This window comes from Calliopsis andreniformis, chromosome 2 (assembly GCF_051401765.1).
Source record: "Calliopsis andreniformis isolate RMS-2024a chromosome 2, iyCalAndr_principal, whole genome shotgun sequence".
Classification (NCBI taxonomy): Eukaryota; Metazoa; Arthropoda; class Insecta; order Hymenoptera; family Andrenidae; genus Calliopsis; species Calliopsis andreniformis.
Window position 1 is genome coordinate 1,666,790 of NC_135063.1, and position 24,146 is coordinate 1,690,935.

General features: G+C 34.5%; 1 protein-coding gene across 1 annotated transcript; it reads right to left on the reverse strand.

Moving 5' to 3' along the window:
- Positions 1 to 722: 722 nt before the first annotated feature.
- On the reverse strand, positions 723 to 23,310 carry Cht (choline transporter). The gene is made up of 7 exons (XM_076388424.1): positions 22,941 to 23,310; positions 21,869 to 22,201; positions 19,444 to 19,814; positions 14,891 to 15,195; positions 9,986 to 10,265; positions 6,651 to 6,868; positions 723 to 5,831 (listed from the first exon to the last, which is right to left on the reverse strand). The coding sequence occupies exons 3-7, from the start codon at positions 19,715 to 19,717 to the stop codon at positions 5,115 to 5,117; spliced, it is 1,794 nt and encodes a 597-aa protein (XP_076244539.1). The 5' UTR covers positions 19,718 to 19,814; positions 21,869 to 22,201; positions 22,941 to 23,310; the 3' UTR covers positions 723 to 5,114.
- Between the last annotated feature and the right edge of the window lie 836 nt (positions 23,311 to 24,146).

Sequence of the window (24,146 nt, forward strand, 5' to 3'; positions counted from 1 at the left end):
ATCTCTGAACGAAGTGAGGACATGTGAGGAAGGGAGAGACAGAAAAATTCATTCCTCATTCAGAGCTTGTAACTTATTTATTTTGTAAAAATGCTTTTTATACTAATAAAATTGCTACGCTGAAAACAAAAGAAACGTAATCATACGAGATGAAGTTCATTCCAATGTGACCCATCCCTTGAAATTAGGATAAAGACTGAGACCTTTATATAGACGTAAGATGACGGGGTTCAGCATAAGGTTAGTTGGACGACGTAGCTGGTCGATTTATTGATTCTCCCGACTCTAATACCGGGACGGTATGAATAAGTAAGAGCTCCTTCTATTTCTGTTGTAACCTAGCTAAAAACACGCATTGGTACCAGGATCTACGCGCCTGCTTTATTTCATCTACAACAGAAAATCATAAGTCCTAACCTATTTGCCCGTTCCTCTTTAAAATGTTCAGTGAGCCTCGTACGATCACGTGTTTTCAGCGAATAATTGTTGAGCTAGAAAGGAAAAAATACTGTAATACCGTTCTAGAAAAAGCAACGATCAAAGTAATAACTGATAACGGAGAATAATTCCACGAAGTAACATAATAGTTCCAATATCTAATTTATTGCTGTCGTATATGTAATCATTTTAATGGGCTCGCTTTTTTAACGACACCGTTAGCAAATATGTCCCTATCGTAATCGCAGAGGAGGATCATTTAAATAACAGAGGTTAACAAGGTGTCTTTTTTATATACTGTTTATTTTTAACATTTACAATCAACATCGTGTTCAGTTTCTCAATTATACACGTACAATATGTCGTATAATACAATACCGGTAACGCTTTCGTAATAGGTACATATACATGAATATACTCTTACGGGGTAAATCAGGCGTTTTCATTGGTTTTTACACATAACAATACTCTACAATAGGTAGACGCCCCAGGCTTGCAAGACAGGATGAAGGTTACAACAACATTAGGTACGCAATCCGGTTTATTTTAAGCAGGCGAGTTAGTCGAAGAACATCCACGTTCTTGTAACACTGAAGACTTATTAGCGAGTTCGCAATTACCAACCAGCACGATTGAACTTGTTGCGTTCGGCGTTCAGGCAGCCCATTTCGATTCGTACAGTTTCATCATATCCTTTCGCTCAACTTCATTTTCCATTGGATAAATTACTGAATGTACGCTCGAGCGAGAGGAATTAGAGGAATACTCATTGTTTGCAGAAAATGAAAGATATCCCTCTAATTCTGCCGAGGTACGAACCCCATCGATTCATTTTACGACAGAATAAACATTATATATATGTGTGTGTGTATATATGTATATATATACACACTTACGTATGTATACATACGTATATACATGTCTTTCATTTTTTCTTCTTCATTGTACCTTTTTCTTCTTGTTTATGTTCCTTACCTTACACACTAATAGACCTAGAATATGTAGAGCACGCATCATGATATGTATAGGTTTCTCATTACATCATTAGTTACAATGCACGTTAATTCGATATGTAAGTTACCGTGGCCGCTTTCTGATTAACCCTTTATGTCACTACGACGTATCCGGTTTTATTGTACCGACGCATCTACGGAACAGCATCCACCCATGTACAAACTACGAGTTTCTTCTTCCCCCAATGCAGTGCGTATAACTATATGTCGTTTCGATTCGAAAGGAAACTTAAAGGAAACGATAAACAGGTTCCGTGTACGACCTGTCATTTTGTATGGAAGATCTATTTCTAATTAATTCAAACTTTTCATCAATTGTAAAAAACTCTCAACCTGAAATCTTGTTGGACTGCTATATAACCTCAGATACATTTTCCTTATTTTCTGAGAATTCATGAGGTGAAAAGTTTTATAAACAAAGCTATAAATATTTGTTCGTTGATTTCGATATTTCTAATTCACTTTTCTCGGAGTAAATTATGAGGTTACGCAAAATTCCAAGTATAGATTCCAGGATAAAATATAAAGATTAATGAGAATCACGTTGAGAGAAAGACAGAGAGCTTTCAAAGAAGTCCTTTAAGAAAGTTTGTTTAATCAAATTTTTGTGAACTTCCTAAACCGACCTTATAATCTTTTTAAATGAACAATAAAATTGATGGATACTGTTTCTAATCATGTTTTACAAGGTTTGCAATCCCATTAAGATCGTAAAATCTTTCGTCGCACAGCACGCTGCGAGTCGATAAAATATGACGAACCAGGAATCTTCAATTTTACTACCTCTTGTCTTACTAATTGTTCCCTCAATCTATGTAACTTGTAATTTCGGTCACTGACAGACAAAGATTTTACGGTCTCCTAATGCAGTTTCACGTTGTAAAAAAGAGATAACTGTACGCGACGGTTCTTTGCTATAAGCGGCCTTGCTGGAAATGCAATAACAATGATTATTGTACCTATTTACTATTCACGAGCAAGTCGCTTCAAGAAACCCGCTTATTACAAGCTTGGCACTCAAGTGAAAGTTCTCTGTCTGTCGAGAGCTGCTGAATGAAAATAGACATACATTTGGCGGAAGATGCATCTGTGCGCGCACGTTGCATCGTAATGTACGCCAAACATTCTCTCTCTTAACGACTTAGACATAATTTCACCTTCGTCGATTCTGAAAGAGCCTCGCTTAACAAGCGATAGTCATAGGCCGCCGTACGCTAAGAAGGTACTTCCGCCCGCAACTGTCGTCGATCCTAGTCTGATTCGACGCTACGTGATAAAGAAGATCTTTACTAATTGACAGGTCGGACGAATCATTTCTGTTTTAACGATCTCTTACGCGAAACTATTACGCTTCGTACATGTTACGACCAAATAGTTTATTATCTTGTTCCGATAAGGGAAAGAGAAACAATAACAATAAATAAAAACTTAACTAAACGATATCTTGTCTTTGACTAGTGCGACTTATATTTGCACAATGTGCGTGGTTGGATTCACACGAAAATGCCAGTAGTAGAAAATCTATAAAAGACTTAAGTTTCAACAAACACTACGGTGCTACCAAAGTCATGTGTCCCATAAAATGTATGACTTGAAAACATAAAATAGCACACGAGTATTCCATAAATAAATATTAACAGAAACTATTAAAAAATTCTTTTGAGAATACTTCACTTATATACCCAGATATGTCCCTCAGATTTTGTTCTATCTACTGAAACTTTAAAAACATAAGAATTAGAAGATTTTGTAAATATAGGAAAACGCAGAGTAATTCGGATGTCGAGTAGGAATGACATACAACGAACTGCTTCCAATCTCTTCGTTACTTCTTTAGCTATAAACAATGGGATGAGCAACTACAATGAGCAATATACCTATATAAGACTGCTACATAGGCATTTAACGTGTGACCTTCGCAAACAACGTGACGGCTACATTCAAACAATATAACAAATATATCTCCAAAATTAACAATGGTGGTGACAATTCGTATCTGCGATGTTAACAACTATGATATTAGTCTTCTCCTGTGTATGTATAGTGTGTACATATGTATATGTATGGAGAGATCTGATTTTTCCTCCACATTAATGCTAAATCATTCGTCTCGTTTTATTACCAGTAACGCCGATTATATCATACATTGTATATATAGATATATATATATGTATATATACTATATAATAAACACAACGAATCCGTGCGACGACCGATCCATCTACAAAACTTTTCGTCGACTCGCGTACTGTATTCTAGGCTTTACCGATTTTAAGTCGGATATCATCGCATGACGGAACTACCATCCCGTTAACAACAACAAAAACATCTAGAATTGCACACCTAAAAAGAAACAAACGGCAATCGCTTTTCTACTTTTTATACGACTCTACGCCAACTAAACAGAAAACGACTAATCACTCAATGAGGAATTTACATATCTGAACCAGTCATCTTGTACGAGCTACAAAAGAATTAAGTGACCAGTAGCTATACGAGGAGTTGACGTGTAACATCTAACGCAATGGTATCAACGTACATATATTTCGTATTATCTATGCGTACCCATCGCCTGTACATTGGCCTAAATGAAGGAAGAGCGATCGTAAGTAAGTACAAAAGTTCGTGACTTGTTCCTTTTTTCTTGTCCGTCGCCACTTTTCCTAATATCCTTGAAACCATGAACAATGTAAAATGTGGAACAAAATATGTGAAAGAAGATTAATAAACAGTGACCTGTGACCTCTACTCTGGCCATTGACACCCACCCCCTTGAACTTGTTTATTCTAATGAATGAAATATAGCGATCAATCGCAGTTTTTGCAATTATTATACATTATGGTAACGGGGACGGATCGGTCGTGCATCAAGACGTTAATTTTCTCAAGCAGCTTCATGAACTGTAAATATACACTATAATTATGTATAATTATATATGTGCGCACACACTTATACAATTATATATAAATATAACTTTCATATTTCTCAAAAATGAAAACAAGGAAATTACTAGGCCTAATTGGCGGTACAGGCAAAAATTGCCTCGCCCAACTGCCAAAAAGCTTCGATTCATTAAAATATTGCACTCTCTTTCAGTTTCACTTTCGCTCATTTAATTCTTTTTTTGTTCATTCCCACTTCTTTATTGCTTTCAACACTATAGAGTAGAAATGAGTCTCTTCGAGCAAGTACGCATCATAGCCGATAGCTACGTAGAAACACGAATATGAAAGAAAATTTTTGCAAAAGTTGTCGCACATTAGTTTATTTCGGAGCTCTATGGACGTGGAGCGAGGAGAAGAATTGAAATGCTATTGTAAAACTTCGGAAAACAGAACAATAACTCTTGAATTTTTTCAAATTTTTCAAAAAGAATTTCTAATTTTGTAAAAACCAACTTCATATAATGTCAGGAATTATACGTTACTAAAAACTGATAATGAATCATTGAATGATCAAGAAGTAACTTTACCAATTAGCTACGTTTAATTCGACAAGTGTCCATATGACACCACTTTGTATTTGAACATAAAGTATGTCTGTCGAGTAGAATAGAGAAATCGAATAGAGAAAGGAGCAAACGAAAAGCAAACGGAAACGAAAGACGGGCCTATACCGCCGCGCTTATTGTTGGTCACAGCATCCGATCACGGAACCAGGAGTTAGAATGCGGTGCTGGATTGTGGCTGTCGTGGCGCGCTCGATCCATGGGGCACCAAGTTTAACCCACTTCCGCCCCCACCGCCCCCGCCAACGACGCCTTCTGGAGCTCCGATAACTTTGCATCCCGGATCCATGTCGTAGTCCGGCTCGAGCGCAGGATTGACTCGTCCGTTCGATTCGTCCTTGCTGCCGTAAAGCTTACCTGCTCCAGCAGCCAGGACAGCCATTTGTTCACCTTCCGCCGGATCTGGTCCGACCCTCTCAACATCTTCCGGTATATTAACAACACATCTGAAGATATCGTAGCCAGGTGCCAGCTTGCCGGTCAAAAAGGCTACCTGCGTGCCGTACGACACGCCTATCAATGTCACCAACGACATAAGCATCGCCATCGTTCTAAAGGGAAACGTTTGGGTGTCTGTTTCCTCGTCGTACCCCGGATAATGGATCAGCGCGGGCAGGCCCATCAACGGCTCACCACCACTGATCCTCACCACGAAAGCTATTATGTAAGCGGACAGACTGCCATAAGTGTTGCAGTATTCTTTGAAGTGGACCACCATCAATAGCTGAGGGAAGAGGATCACGTAGACCAGGTCCGAGCACATCGACCAAAGTCCGTAGATCGAGGGTATCGTCAACGCCATCACCGTGCTCAATACGCCGACCACGCCTATTCCCGCTCTCATCACCCAGATGATCTCCATTTCCGACGCCTGTTCAGGGGGGAAATGGGCAGTAGAAAGGACGGACGTCGATTCGACTCTACGATCGGCTGTATCGTTCGAGGAAGTGGACGCATGATAGAAAGGAGATTTGAAAAGCAGACACGAAGATGCGCTATGTGACGACGATGGTGGCGAAGTAACTTTTTGTGAATACGAACAATGAAACTTTATGCGATTTCAAAGTATTTGTACGGAATATAGATGTAATTGATATTATTCGTTTTGTTTGTAAGAGTAAAATGGAGTGGCTACAAGTTCAAAATGTGATCGTGATGAAATGTACATACCCTGAAGGTTTATTTTTTTAACCACACAAGATTCATATTCATGCATACGTTAAGTAATACGACTATAAGGATCTACAAACGGTGATGATAAATTGCAAGATCATGGTATTGAAGTGTCACGATTGATACATCGTTTGAATTGGAATGGCCAATACATCGAAACCCTGACTTATCGATATTTATCAAACTGTAATTATTGAGTTCAATTCCAGTCTGTAGATTTACATTCACTTTGATTCAAAGTAATGGTACCAACTTGAACCTTGAAGGTTTTGAGTCAAAAGTATATCAAAGTATTATAAACACTTTGACTAATCCTTGTTATGTGAGACGAATATGGTGATGACGATGATGATATGCTGATGATTATGATGAAAATAATAATAAGGATGGTGATTCGTGCGACACATGTTAAACAAAATGAGATGTGATGATGATCGAAGTCGTTGAATGGTTGAATGCATGTTGTAACACGAGATTAAAAGTAAAGCAACGATGATCTACGTAAAGGCGAACTTACCCTCTGACGGAAGATCAATTTATACACGTTTCTGGCAAACATGGAACTAGCAGAGAGGATGCTACTATCGGCTGAAGACATTACTGCTGCTGAGACTGCGCCTAACCCAAAAAAGGAAACGAAATCTGGTGTCAAATACTGCAAAACCATCGGTAGAATCATGCTCGTCTGGTGCTCAGTGAGAGGGTAAGGTCCAGTGTATCCAGTTTCGTTCCAAGCTATAACAGATTCATCAATCCTTGGTATTATTAATATGTATGTATGCAGTTATTTTGAAAATTATATTCAACAGGAATTACGTGAAAAATATATTACCCAGGATTTATTCGTTATAATCTCATTAGTATGTTTACTATAGTCAGAAATAATTAAAATCAAACTGCATATTTAGTTTTACTTTCAGTGACTCCTGTTCAAATTTTTAATAAGACAATGTGAATCACGAACTTATAACGAGCAAATATTCTATTTGATAACAAATACACCATTTATTTCTCTAGGCTATGCCACGCAAAGTTACCTAAGAGTATAGTCACATTACTGTCGTTATTTTGATGATATAAAAAGTTTATGCATGTCCTATTCTCAAGCCAGTTGAAATTTTTGCTATTAAATGTATTCGGTAAAAAGTCACTGAAATTCAGTAGAACGTGTGAAAATTACAATATTAAATGAACATATACAGAGTGTACCTCCTAACAATGACTGTTAAGTTTGAATACTTATGGCAATTTAACAAAAAATTATGTTGAAAATTAAATAATTTTTTCAAAACATTTTTCTTCATTAGGGAAATAAAATCATTTAAAATTTTTTAAATTTCGTCTTCATAATATTATAAAAGTTTAAGATAGATCCAATAACAACGTATAAAGTTATTTTTATTAACATTTTCTTATTAAAATGTATCTCATGAAGAACTTGTGTGCAAGGTCAAAACTCCATTCGTGTATCAGTCTCAAGTGCACTACTTCGCATGCATTTTTTCTAGATTCGTCGAGCATCCTTAATATCATCTTTGCTACAGAAGAAAACCTACTCATTGTGATGCATCGTTTGCCAACTAATTATATTCAGATTATTACTACGGTTATTTCAATCTATTATTAACAGCTGTATTTAATCCTACGTTTATATTTCTCTTTGAAACATTATTATGTTTCTTATTCTTTCAATTAATTATTAAAGAATTATATTATTATTAAAATATTACTAACATTCTGTAACATTTATATTTGTATCAAAATGATGTATACTGTATCACTGCATACTGTAGGTGTGCACATGTCTACAGACCTTGCATTTTTTTAAATATTTTAAAGTACCAACAGAAAATTAAATGATTTAATTTACTTGACCTTAATTTTCTATTCGACATGTAAAGAAAACTAATATGGTTATATCAGAAAATTCAAAGTGACCTTCTTCACCATTATTTTAGTTTATTCACAGTCGAATGTTCTAAGCCTGTTAGTACGTTACATTATGCTAGTACATATCAGTTCTAAAAATTGTAAATTTTGTCTCTTATAATTTCATTTTAAAACAAAACAATGTAAGTCACATTTTCAAAGAAGTTGAATGTATACTTTGATAGAAATCCAAATGTATATTTTCAACAAAAATCGAATGAACTAATAAAACTCGTGTGTTTCAAAACAAAATTGTCTCAAATTAGAAACGCTAAAAGTTAGGAACTCGAAAATAAAAACATGGCATCTATGTTATTTATTTGGGAATTAAACGACAGACTCCAAATCCGCTGTGACTTAAACCTAAATTTCATCATCTACTTTGCATTTGAATATTTGGATTTTGATTTTGCGTTATTATTTTGCGAATTCTTTACCTTTCATTATTGCTTATTTTTACAAATTCATGTATTATTACTATTATTATTGTTCTCGATTAATACAGCAAACGGATAAAATACAGCTTTTAATTATTGAATATATTTGACACATATTATTACACTTGCTGATGCAAAAAATACATTTTGCACGTTACTCGTGACTAACACTAGTTTCCTTTTACAGAACTTAAGAATAAGAGTACGGACAACGATTGTAACTGCTATTTTGCTACAGTAATATAAACATTGCAAGTTAACTCAAAGCCTTTCGGGTGAGAACTAATATGTACCATAACATGTACTTTTGCAACCAAAATCCTGTCTGGAGGGTTCTCTCTACATACAAAATACAAGATTATTTATCTTCTTGTCCGAAAACAAAAGCCACGTTGTATCAGTTCCCGCGATCTTCCTGTTTGTCGCACTAGTGGGTAAGACGTATTACCAACCTCACTCTACTGCAAAGAACACCATGTGACAAAATCCCACGCTATTGTACACGCTGTGGGATATTGAAACACCCCTCATCCACACACCCTTCCGTTACAACACCGACCCACTTGGCCATGGAACCTTGTAAATACCAGCAGTTTCCTCTCTACAGTGCTACCAAATATCAAGTAGCTTCCGAGCCTGAAGGGGGATGACGAGCAAACCGGGTCTAATTCAATCTCTTTTAGCTTCGGGAACCCATGAAATACGTTTCTCTCCCTTGTGCACAACAAGGAAGAAAATTCCGGAAGAAAAAGATAGACAACAATTGACTATTTACTCTGACTTCCACAGAAAATTATCTGTACTGTTGGTATAAAATCACAGAAGAAATAAGAGGAGTGGGGAATCCTACAGATAAACTACGACTACTTACGTGTGTAATTAGGGTAACATGTAAAATAAAGATGCTTGAACTTACAAAAAGTGTGAGAAAAATTGAATTCGAAAGTCAATGAATATGTACTTGTGTAAAACTTTTACCAGAGACTGCATATGTACATATACTGCTGTCACAAGTTTATAATCTATATAGATTATGTATAATCTTTTCATGCATTTATATTATTGAACGGACATGTATGCTTTAATTTTGCAGAAAGAAACATGTTCATGACATTGATACTAATATACATACATGGTAAAACGGAGTGTATAAATAAACAGCACAAGGACATGATATAAATATGCACGCATAAAGTAATACGTGTAAGATTAACAATAAGTTAGTCTATCGCACGTGATATACGGTCGTAAATAACGATTTTCAACAACAAATGCACTATATTAATGTGTATTCGAGATGGAAATATATTAAAAATAAAGATTTCGTGTGAACATTTAATAAACGAGTAATACAAATGAAAATAAATCATTCTTAAGCTTGGCATCGTTCCATTTAACATTTTAAAGGCGAGAAACATATTTGAAAAATTAATTAGAAACTGACTACAAACAAATATTACAGCAATTGTAAATCAAATGTACTTACGCGTTGCTTTTGCGATTGCTCCAATTAAGACAGGTGGAATAGCCATAAGAATGCAACCTAAAGCAGCCACATAACTCAACAGCTGAGCCCTTCCTGCCGTTTTCGAAGACAAGACCCGTTGGAAGTACACTTGCCAAGGAATACCACCGAATATCAGTAAAAGCCCATAATCTGCGTAGGACCAATATTCCTCTGATTTCACTTCACCGATCCAATCCACGTCCATAGAACTGAGGGATTGTACATGTGGATGCGTCCAGGCGAATGGAATGCACATCCACTATAACAAAAATCATAATATTGCATCTTGAAAAACTGTATACTAAGTAGTATCTACTATATGCAGGTCTTAACTTTCTGATCGGTGAAAATTAATCTATGAATGGTAGATTAATACGTGGCAGAAAATGTGTATTTAGAAATAGAAAATTACCTTCATTACAAGTTCATTATTGTTTTCATTATATTTTAAAATTACTTCAAACAAATGAGTTTAGTTGCATTCTATGTATATCTAATCTCTTCATATACATGTACATAATGCATGTACGTATATACATTATTTCAAAATTAAACTCATAAACGTACGATTCAAATTTTTTTATTTGTCTAATCAGTTATACACAATCTCCATCGTTAAGCACGACATTATGTCACCATTTTGATAAATTTTCAATTCCTCTCTTATAAAAATATATATACCGATTTATTTTATTTATCTGAAAAAGATTGACGATTTATAGGTATCCCTAATACATACATCTACATATAGTTAAACAAAATAATTATTCTAATTTATTTACTAATATAATTTCTAATAGATATTTAGTATTAATTCTTTAAAACATATCAAATAGCAAGGTCAAATAAATATCAATATGATGTCCTCGTTTACATCCTACAACTTTTATCTAAATGAAACACTTTTCCGTATCATTCATACTTTTAAGATATTTATGCGTATTCCAATAAATCGGACACACTGTATAATAAAAGGAATTCTGCTCTATTTGTCTATAGTCTTGGCGGACTATGTAATTAGAATGAACGGCTGTAGAGTCAGATTTGCCGGTTACCAGTGTCTATATTAAATCTACTGAATTGCAACATTAGCCTCTAGCCGAGAATATTACCAATTATATTCATCCAGTCAGCGGTATTTCACTGAAGAATGAATCGTTTCAAAGCCAATCGTGCGGTTCACCCTTTTCATGCTGTTTTACAGATCGTATTCAATTAATGCTAATAAAAGAATCATTATATTTTTCTTTACATATTCTGCTCACAGTTCTCCAATATAAAAAATGATTCAATTACTATTTCCTTTGAAGCACATGTATTAGCTTAATTCGAGCTTTTCACGTATTTCCTACATGTACAAGTAAAAAAAATTTTTGCAAGTAAAAACTTTCTCTTGATAATGCGATACCTTACCTATCACATATGCACGTAAAACTGAACAACTTTTGTAATTTAAATTTATGCTTTATTTTATATTATAACAAGTTTGTGTTCAGAAAGAAGGTTGACTTCCTCACTTTAGAGTAAGTATTCTTTTTCCAAAACTAAAAATAGTTTTTCTAAAACATACTAAAAAGCGTTGTATGAGAAAATAATACCGAACATGTTATGCGAAAAGTAGGTAATCACGAAAAGTTCTTCACTGTTGCTTACTGTGATTTTAATCTAACGTAGTTTCGAAGGAATAATAGTCTGATAATGTTTTTGTACAGGTTGGAAGTAGGTCATTACCTACATAGCACAGGATAAATTTGGTAATATCAATACTTGCAGCAGCTGAGCCCCAATATCGATCAGGTCAGGTTAACTTCACTACAAGCTTTAGATAACAATTAAAAAGCTTAATAAATAGAAGAATATAAAATCTATAATAAACCGAAAATGCATAAGATGAAACTTTACATATTCTTTTTTAATACAATTATAACGTGAAAACAAGTAATGGTTAATTTGCTTAAAACTTCATTAGAAGTATTTAATTAATTACAGGCAACCCTCGTATAACGCAATATTTCTATAATATACTTTCGCAGTAACATGGTTAAAAAATAGAAATTTTTTTAAATAACTAAATAATATACATCAGCGCTAAGAAAGAAAAACAATTGACGTTCGTTTTAACATTAGTGTGTGTTTGATAGTTGTGGAACTCAATCTATTGTTTTATATATCTACGTAGTAGTTTCTACTTTTACTTTCGTATCACACAAATTAGCATAGTACAGTAATTCTTACCATGTAATGTCTGTGTTATACAGACGTTTCTTACACCTTGCGTGATTTTCTAAAGCATGTTAAAGACTTTTACACTTTGAAGTTACTATTCCTCTACCTGTAATTTACATTCTGACAACTTTGAACTAAAATATTTGGCTCCGCTTTACTTCATTCTTTATTTGTATGCATCACGCAAGCAGCACGAGAAGCAGGTGAGAACAGATATATTTCTAGTGATTATAGTAATCAAGGTGTTAGTTGGTGCAATGGACATAACTGATGCGATATCAGTGTACCGTGGGGATTATTGTAGATGAGGATAAACCTGACGTAAAATCAAGGAGCCTCTGAGGATAGATGTGTTTGCTAACGAAACTGACCTGTGATAAGAAAATCGCAGGAGGGTGAGTTTCGTGAACGTAGCTAATATGAAATCAGGGAGTCACTAGAATTAGTTTTACAGACGAACTCAAAATAAATTGAGGTGCTGTTGAAGAGGTTAGCAAGTTCAAACAGATGAACCTGATGCAAAGTCAGGGTACTGTAAGAAGGTTGGATAACGTACAGACTAACCTGGTGTTACAGGTACCTATAGGATGCAGACGAATCGAGTGTAAAATCAGATAATTGCTGGATAAGTTAACTTTCATGGACGAACTCGAATAAATCGAGGAGCCACTAGGTTGGATACAGGTTTCTTTGGAAATAAGGGTATATGGATGAATCGGATGTAGAATCAGAGAGTAAGCCTCGTAACTTGTTAGTTAATAATTGATACAACTTGAACAGCTAAGCTGTACCGTGAAGAATCTGTTACCTTCGAATGGGACTGCTTAAGGTAATTGTAGGTTTGAAAACAATCTAATCAAATTGCAATGAATATTTTACTACATTCTAAAATCAGTCTTTACATACAAGTGTATAGTGTAGTGTTATCGCATAAAATGTATGATTCTAATGCTGGATGTGAACGCACTGGCGATGCGGGGATTAACAGAGTGGTCGTACAAATTGCCATTTAGAATTTATGCCAATTCGCGGACTCTAAGGTTAAACTGTAGATTCGAAAGAGAATTTTAGCTCGAATAGCAACCGACTCTGACGAATTTGACTGTCAACGTGACGATACTGTTTTGAACCCATTAGGGCTAAAATCTCGATGTTTATATAGGTCGAAAAATGAGTGGGGATTCGTTAGAAATTTCCATATAAGAAAATTTATAAACGAAAAAAATGAGAGTACTCAGGCGTTTTCTTTTAATAGGCAGAAACTCGAATGTCTGGAAGAGTAACATAAAATATTCTCCGTACGTAGAGAAGTATGGTAATACTGCTATAAGGACTTTTATTTTAAATTGCATGAGAATAAAATTAAATTTGTATATTGTTCTAGTATAATTCGACTGAAAATTGAAGTGATACAAAACTTGAGTTTAGGTAGCATATGAATTTCAAAACATTTTGAACGCACACAATGTAAAATAAACTACTATTTTAAGAATATTCGACTATACCGAATACCTTAGAATTTTCTGTTCGAACTTCGCTAGTATGTTCTATAGATAAAAATGAAACTAAAATATGTTATAAAAAGTTCATAAATACTTTTGGTTTTGCGAGTGTGAGGCTTCATAAAATAAAGTTTTAACCCACCACCTCTGATACTATGAAGGATCGAATCAGGGAAAACTGCCAACAAATTAGTACGGAAACTTTCGAGAGGGTAAAACTGTCACTTAGGAATACGTAAAATAAATCATTATATTGATTACTGTAAAAAAAAATTTCTAGACATTCAGCGAAAGTGAACTTTGAACGACAAAGAATGACCTTGCAAACGAACATGTTATAGGCCAATGAATGCGTCACGCAACGGACTCCGCATCTAACTAAATGAAAATATATACTTCTATTAAAAAAAATAAACTTTAAAATCTCTGAGGTATGTCCAGCTAGATACGATTTGTGATTATTATAAAATGACCTCCTAAAAATAAACTACATTCTACATGAAACCATTTTAGGAACAACAAACACGTAATTCAGAAGAAATGTGTAAAGGTTCAACTGTATACATATACATACATATGCAATATAGATATTCATTTAAATTTTAATCTAGCAATATAATAATAGGCTACCTTTATTAAAAATGAGTATTGTGTACTAAATAGTTGTGCATTCAATACATATGTATACGAATGTACGAAAATTATACTTCTTGAGTAATACGAATTAAAATTCAAATATTATTTCTTCCTTCTGAATGTCTTATTTATTGTATGAACATAGGAATATTTATGTATGTCATTAGAGAAGAATATAAGCACGTTTAAACACATAACTTAATACTTCCACATAAGAAGGGATGTTATGAATCAGTACTGCAATTAAATTACCAGTTAATAGTTTAATTGTATAATCTACAGTTTAACTTGTTCCGCGTCTGTATAAAATTTCAGTTCTTCGATAGAATTCTACAAATGCTTCAAAGATAAAATTGTAATATTATAGAAAAGTATAAATAAAAGTGCATTAAATTCTATACAATTTCAATTTTTCCTTTTTCCACCTTATTTCAATTTCAAATTGCGAAGTATGTTTATATAGCCCGTAAAAGTCCTACTTCTAAATGACAAAATGAGAAAAATAAATACTGTGACTTACCAATCCGATGAAGATGCAAAAAAGTTGAATAACGTCAGTATATGCAACAGAATAAAGACCTCCGAAGAGAGTGTAGAAAACTGCGATGCAGGCGCTCAAAATGACCGAGGCACCCTGGTCCATGTCGATGATGACCGCCAGCGTAGCACCCAAAGCTGCCAAAATACCCGCGGCCCAGAAGACCTCGCCACATAGCGCAGGAAGAAACAAGAGACCCCCCATGCGTTCACCAAACGCATCTTGAAGAGGATCCAACATCGTGATATACCCCTCTTCTCGCATTTTATTTGCGAAAAATATGCCGCCTATAAGAACATCATAACAATAAACACAATATTTTTCAGTATAGAAATATTGATACCTTTTTAAGAATAGTGATTTCTTTATTATAAACTTAGTGCTTGCCCATTACTTGATGGAAATATTCTCTCATTTTCTCTATTAACTAATACATTTTTCTCAGAAAAATACCCCTTATTTCTCTATAAACTCATTTGTACCGAATTGTGAGGTCATAATGCGTAAATACAAGTTCAATGCGTGTACAAAACGCAAGAAGAAACGGAAGAAAAAAAAACGCAAGAAGATCAACAGATTGATTGATTTCTAGTCACTAGTACTATTTATAATACTCACGCTCAATCTAAGAAGTATTATGGTAATATGTTGACACAGTATTGCTTACTAGCAATAAATGGAACATTTACTAACATTAAAATTGAAATTTTGTTCAAGTAAATAAAGTTCTGTTGCAAGATCTTTGTTAAATATTATCTATAATTTTCAAACTGTTCGTCAAAGTACTCTACATCATGCAACGATGTATTATTTCTGTGATCATTCAGAAGCTATGCGCTTATAGTTTCAATGGAGGGTTATACGTATGTTTATTCTTTCTCGAGGCTATTCGACTCCGAGGAATCTTACTTAAAGAGCTGTAATAGGAGTTTCGATTGTAACTAGTCTGTTACCACGCTATATATATTATGTCGCAAAGGACAAAGTTCTTAAATAACTCTAAGTTTTATAACATCAGAGATATAAACACAAGGAAATTTCTGTGATCTATTCGAGCATCATGTTCAATTAACATATAATAAGAAGCTCAATACATCAACTATGATAAGGAAATAATACTTTTAGATTGAAACATATCTAAACTTTTGGATACATATATAATTTATTACATTCATTAAATTGAATCGCTAAATTTTTAACTAACTAGAAAGTTTGATATTAAATAACATAATCTGGTGTTAATAATTTTTGTATAGGTGGAGGCATAGAGGAGATATGAAGATCAACCCAGTTTTTTTAAATAGAGCGTTATGGTTTTTTATTTACATTCTGATAGATAATCTCGAAACGAATACAATGATCTATAGTTGAAGGTCATTCAAGGTCGTTCAAAATCAATCACAAAGGAGAACAAAGTACATAAAAAAATCAGACGAATATTTCGCTAATTTACTTATTTATTAATTGTTTTTTCTGATTATTAGCATTTCGTTATACAATTATTGCTTTTATTTTTCCCACAAATAGAAATCTATCAGTGTTAAAGCTGGGAGAGGTGCAAGCTAACCGGTACTTCCTAGTCGACCAATTCAGCAATTAGAGAAAACACGAAAGTATTTATTCGATTTCTTGATGTAATTTATTTTCCATCGTAATTGACCTATCTTCTTGAACTATCTTCATCTATCAATCATAATATTTATCTCGAAATGCTCAATCAGAATGTAAATGAAAAATTGCATCATTTTATTTAAAAAACGGGGTTGAGCTTCATATTTCCTCTACGCCCCCACCTATAAAAGAAATTATTGGCGCCAAATTATATACCCTTGAAAACCAAGTAAATTTGGTAGGACACTTTTCTCGCTATTGCGAAAAAACAGCAAGTTATTCAAGTAGCCTGTTTTAGATGCCTCATCCTGTTATTTAAAATACTAGTAACGACAGATATATAAAACAATCACTCCCTAAAAGTTAGATGTGAAATTACTTCTACAAAGTGCAAAGTTCATTCTAAATAAGTATACTTATCATAAAGTATAAAAACAAGTGTATAGTCTAAATTCCTTTTGTTTGTAAAATAAGAAAAAAAGTTTCATAAGTGGTAATTTATCATATAGATCAATTATATAGATAAAAATTTCCATTATTATGACGAATATTAATTCATAAGTATCAATTTTAGGAAAAAATATAAATGTGTTAAAGATTCGACAACAATTATTCTTCGAATTAAATATGGTACGATACGAAGAAAAACGTTGTACTATTTCACTCGCTATTATTTCCCTAATATCACATTTAGAATTTGAAAGATTAATATCAAACTTACTATTTGTTTCTACTGTATTAAGGCAACTAAATTCAAAGTATTACTTTACATACAAGTGTTTCTTTTCAACATGAAGTGTGTACCTGGAAAATATGGAATCTACTTAATTAAAGATTTGTTTCACCTTCCAAATATTATAAATATTGAAATTTTCCATGAACACTACATAAACATTTAAAACTTACTGACATATTAAATATATATTTCATGTACGTGTGGTCGAGTATATCTTTAATTTAAGTTGGCTAAGGTTTTACTTTAAACCTTAAATAATCATAGGCTCAACAATGGAAAGGAAATGAAATCACAATATTAACTTCACATGGTATACCCATTATCAACAGAGGTCTAACTAAATTGTACTAAAACATATTATTAAGAATAATTGACACATTGACAATTTAGTCTATCTTGTTAAAATTCAGACTAAGAGAAAATGAGAAGCAGTTTCAAGAAATAATGTTCCTTAAACCGTTTGTATTTGAATGTACCCCTGAAGAATATAACGAAGTTATTCATCCTTTATGCAGAGTATCCCAGAACTGGTGGTACAAGCGAAAAGGCAGTAATTCCATATGAGAAAATAAGTCATATGAGTAAATAATAAGTAAATTGTTTGGTATGATGCTTCGTTTTCGTGAAAACGAATTTTATTTTGAATTTTAATCAAGAGGGAGAGTACTGAACTACATATGTATATACAATGTTAGGTAACTTGAAAGCTAAACGGGGAGAAAGAGTATTTCTAGCTTATAAGTAGAGAAAGTCAATGGTTGGACCGTGAATATTCTCGTCTACCCCTCAGACACTCAGAACTGTGGTTTCATATAGTCCGAAAACAAAATACAATATTACTTTTTTATATAGAACTACTATCCTTCTAGACTTTGGTACTTTAGTTACAATATTGAATTACACACATCTGATATTTAAAATGAGTTTCTGTGAAAAATCAAATCCTTTCAAAAGCATAAATTTAACTCCATTTTGTGGAATTATACCTCAAAAACAATGTCTATCAAAATAAACCAATTAATATTATTACTAGAACTACCGAGGCTACCGTATGCTAATTTTTAACGCTATGTAAAACTACAAGCATTTAGAAAAGTAGGTATTTAATTCACAGAAATACCAATTATTTATGTTTTCTTAATTTCATCCAGCATGAATGAAGCAAGACAAGGTTTGTGAAGAATAAAATGTATATTAAAACTAATCGTGCCAGTCATTTTGATCACTGTGGTAGTTTTAGTATAAACCGAGGCAAAGGCAACATCTACTCACAAATGGAAAGTAAGCGTTCAATTAGGTAGTCTTGCTAATGCATTCTTAAAAATTTACGGTGTTAACGTTTCGACGATATAGGTAATTTTGTTAACATAATTACTTTTATAAAATATATTTCAAATATTTATGTTAATAAAATTCACTGAGAAAATTACAAAAATCTAAGTCAATAAGATTAATGTAACAACTTTTATAAAACACCTTGTATAACAGTAATATAATAATATATTGGTTTTGTGCATATGAAATATCGTATTCATGAAATACATGTAATACCTTTAAATCACCATATAGGTCCCAAATAGATTCTACATGGTTTTTCACAAAATCTAATTTTATTTGTGAAAATAATAAATTTAAGAATTGGAGAAGTCCGTGAACGTTACTCTTAGAGCGCCTTCGTTTCGATACATTTTATTCATTATAAGATTATTTAGATAGTTAAAGTGGTAATAGTTAACGTAAGACCGTTTTAACAAAAGTAATGTTGCAAAATTTCATATTTTAATTCAGATAACTTGTACGTGACTACTATTGATGTGCTACCTTCAATCGCCTAAGTTTTGCATATCGCTCAATTCGTGCAAAGTTCGTTTATCCATTCTCTTTACCTTTCTATTTAATCTAAATAATGAAGAATGGTAAAATGTCTTAATATCAGTCAAAACGCAATCTTTCTTATTGTCTCATATGTATTATCTTCTATAATCTCTCTTAGAGCAAATATGCCTTTTGTCTTTAGAATAATTAATAAAAATTGATAATTCCACAAAATTTTAATGCACGGTATCGGTCTGTCTATTTAAAGTATTGAAAGAACGATACTTCATGTATTTACATACACTTACCAATGGAACAGAAAAGTGCAAGTACAAAATAAGATAAGTGGGAAAGACAGAATTTGCGAACTCACCAAAAACAAGGCTAAGGGCATATCCGAAAGGCGCCTGACACCAAACAAGACCTCTCGTGTAGATTGCTTCGGCGGTGCCATTGATGTAACCACCGCCGACCCAAGTCGCCGTCATCGTGAATATTCCGACAAACAGTCCAATGGAACGACCCGCTAGCATGACTTCCTCCTCGGAGTCGTTGCCGGCCTCCTTCTTCCTGGCAGCCCATACTCCTACAGCCAGGATCAGCGCATAGAAGAGGGCGATCGAGACAACACCAGCAAAGTTGATCATCTTCGGAGAGTACGGGTCCACTTGCGTGAACTCGAACTGGCGGAGACGAAAGTCCGAGAGGTTTGGCGGTCGATCTGATTTCGAGAAGTTTGGATACCTGCGTGCATACGTGAAATATCGCTTCTGAAGCATCAAAAATAGCGGAAGAAAAGTCAAAACTAAATATAAAGTTGACTGATACTCTGACTGCCACGCTACATTCACTAGAATGTCTATTAAAGGACGCATGGGGCTGCTAATTCTAACTGACAATCTGTTTTGAATTCATTCTTTTCATTTTGTTAATTTTTTACTAGTTTTCGTTGATGGTCTCAGTAATATATTCTGTATCGTGATAGAACATCAGTTTTTCGAAATACGATTGTAGATATTATTTATACAATACGCATTTAACAATAAAAATGCACAATTGTTATTAAGTGCTTAAAAATTTCAACTTTTGTTTTCTATTTCCTTCTAACTTCAAATTAAAATGTATTTATTTACATAGTGAAATTTTCGTATCTGATTATGACCCGCTGGCACTGGTGGTTCACGAGACAGAAACATATTAGTATCTATTATTTGCAATAATTGTGTAATTGCTGCTTTAAAAAGCAGCAAACCATTTTATTTTTACCATTTTCCAATAATCAAACATAAATCGTTTAAAAATTCAGGGAAATGCCAGACATAATTAAAAATTCAACCACCTTGCATAAATTCCATTCCACTTTTCTACTCAAGTAGCGGTGTGGTCGATGTGTTCACATGTAATGCGTGCAATTAAGTGTAAATTCTATGTTCCTACCCAGAAGGCATTTAAATCGCTCGGCTGAGTTCACCCTCTAATCCCATTAGCCCCACTTTACCCTGCATAGTATCACTTCTACCATGAGGGACGCACAACCGTATTAACATGTGAAAATAAATAAAGAAACATAAGATGTATACGTGTAATTAAAATATGAACATTCAAAACCTAACTATTTAGTGCATCGGGATTAACAGACAAAGCTCAAATGCTTCGTATCATTTCTGTGCTAAAATCTAGGACACTAATACTACTATCTGTGAAATTTACTCGAACAGTCACTAATTAACATTAAAGAAATTAAATTGACTAATAAGTTGATTTGCATATAGCACAATAACGCTTCAGAGAATTCTGCCTTAAAACATTGCTTGTATAAGCTTGTATAAGTCAGTTTCCATTTAATTTTGTAAAAGATAAATTATTATCATGTAAAAGTAAATGATTGTGATATTTATTATTTCGTTTTCTGGTGCAACTACTACCAACCATATGTTATTTTGGTGATAGAACCTATGCTACATCAGTAGGTATGTATCATATTTTCTCATCTTAATGCTTAAGTTCACTTTCTATTAAAATATTTTACGAAGTATTATTTATAATCAGAAAAAATTAAGAATTCTTTTTTTTTAATTAAGTACTTAATAATAAACACAAAAAGTTTCATTCTACCTAAAGACATTACTTAAAAGGTAGTAGTGAATCAATTTCATATGAGACTTGATTTGTATTACCTATAGAATGTATAACCGCCACAAAGTCAATTACAAATCTCAACTATTTCTATAACTTTGTTTCTTAAAAATGACCAATATAATCCGAATACGTCGCTAACTCGATATACATAATATTAGAGAAAAATTATTTAAAATAATTGATTAATTTTTTAAGCCACTCCTGTTTAAAAGAATATATATGGAATCTAAAGTAACAATAATTTAAATATGTACAGTCTTCATAACTATATGTACCTATGTTCTTTCATCAAGAATACACTACACAATTCATTTTTCATCAGGGGTCACCTACAGTGGTGAATACCATTATAAAGAAAAATTTAACGTGAACATTAATGTATAATATATAAAACAACTTTGATTTATGTGTGGTCATACTATTCATTCATTTTGAGGAGCTTCCCAATGGTATTTTTACTAACTCCATGTACATATAGGATACAACTCCTTTTTGTAAAAAGGATTCTTGCTACTTCTTAGCTTCTCAACTTTCTCTTAACCAGCACAATTTTTGGGAACTTCTAACAAGCAGAAAAAATAGAAAAGCAAGCTTGTGCGATGAAATGCGAACAGTTGGAGAATGCTCATCGTATAGGAGAGTAATGACATCATTTGTACCTCTGAAGACCCCGCGGGGTACAATCACGCAGTAGCGGGGGACAGCCTCACACGGATACCGGCGGCATGTCCTGATGATGGTCCTTCCAGACGGTCGACGACGACGGTGGGTTGGGATTTGGGGGGCAGCAGTCGCCCCACCGGAGCGAGGTCTTCTGGGAGGGGCTATTCCTTGTTCTAAACGCGAGGCCGCCCATGGGCGCTGATGGCCATCGATTTTCAACCAACTCACCGAACCTACTGCTTCCCTGCTGCTACCTTTGCTTCCTCCACAGTTTCCTCCTCCACCCACGTTTCCCAGTACCGATCGTCGCGATCAGGACGGTACTTCACCTGAAAGAGCGACGCGCATCCTTCCTGAACTATATGTGCTTCTTAGGAAAAGGATAACACTGCGAGGACTAAGCATTTAATGTGCACTATAGTCGTTTGTATAGTTTTTGTCAGTGGAAACGTTTCCAATTTATTACGTTATCTCTCTGTACTCTTTAAACCTTAACGAGTACCTATACGTAATTCTAACATTCAATATTTTGAAAAATTGGAGATCGTTGATATCTCTTAGCATAACCGTGAATTCTCCATTCTTTCAATATCCTACTTTAAATTTTGTTTCAAGTTGTATGATAATACAGATCCTCGTGATAGCGTAAACTGTTATCAATGTATGTCACTCTAAAAAACTCGTGTATAGGAAGCGGGTCTTACGTAATCATTGAAAGTTTCAAACTATGCTCTAGTGACTTGCACCTTCATCCACAACCACTAAATTCGATGGATGAATTACATTCACGAGTTATTTCGTGGCTCTTCTTCCCCATTGAATATTCACAAATATAGAATAAAACTATACCTGATTCACATGTGGTGCAATCGATAAATCAGACTATATTTAACAGAATCTAATGTTGTCACGCACGTATGTTACCAGCTAGAGCGAACAAACCAAGAATAAAGAAACTGACTGGTACATACATGATACTCTATCTACATTCAAAGCCATCAACGGGGTCCATAGAAATCTCATTCGTGAAACAAGCTATTGTGATCTAGAACTGCGAAATATACTTACAGATCCACTGGATGACGATCCTAACTTTCAAACTTCTTTTCACCACAAACACACCTTTTAAACGTTTCAGGCTCGAAGCGACCCACAGGTTATTTATTTCTTTCCGGCGATCACTTTCGCGCGCGAATCACCAATGGACAGCTTGAACTTGTTCGAACGAATGGATGATCTACATGAACCGAACAACCGATTGAAGAAGGGGTGAAGATAAGATGCTGAATCGTGCAGAGAACCGTGTCGAAATCATAGGAGAGTGAGGAACAACGGGCGCAGATCCTGTGACCGTTGTCCCTGTTCTCCTTGTCCTCGTCCTCGTCCGCGTCGTCGTCGTCGTCGTCGTCGTCGTCGTCCTCGTCGGAACGGCGTGCTGTCGGCGTACTTAACAGTCGTGGAGGCCACCCCGTACTGAACAGTCGGTGTCTTTCTCGCAGTCGAGGACCGGCAGAGGGACGGTTTTCCATGATATTGATTCGACCCCCGTGACGTCATACCGCCTCACGGGGGTGCGTCCTACCCTCTGACTCTACTTCCGCCTCGCTCCCGCCACTTCCTTCACCTCATCCCTCTCTCTCTCTACCACCCACCTCCACTCTCCTCTTGATGTCCTCACTCCTTTTGAACCCCCGATGGGGTCGAAGCGTGGGCGTGGACTGAGTGAAGAATCGCGAGTCTGCGCTTAAAATGCCATCGCTGACACAAGCTCTCCGAAGCTCGCGCGTATGAACAAGAATCCAGATGGACGAAAGTCCACGAACAAGTACCTTAGTATACGCTTACAAGTAAATTGAACTAATTAAGGAATCAGGAGTCCGTATTTAGAGCCCCACGAGCACCATCCACTGAATTTTATACTATGCACGGGTCAATGAAAACGAGTAGGCCGAGTATACTAGAAGGGAGTTGCTTTCAATCGCGAGAGTTGGAAACTGTAATGATTGGATAGAGAACTTTATGGATGCCATGGTGTGGTGCGTTACCTATCCCGACGATTGAGTTTTAATATTTAATAACTTACATACTAACACCGTTTACAAGAAGGAATATTCATCAGCAAAGCGAGAAAAACGTGTTACTCAAATCAAGGAAAGCAGAAAATGTATCGCACCTTTACGAAGAAAGTGTCAGAAGCCAAAAAAATTAAATTTTCACTAACTTGTGTCTAGTATCTTCTAATAGATAGATTTACCATTATTTATAATTTTAAAC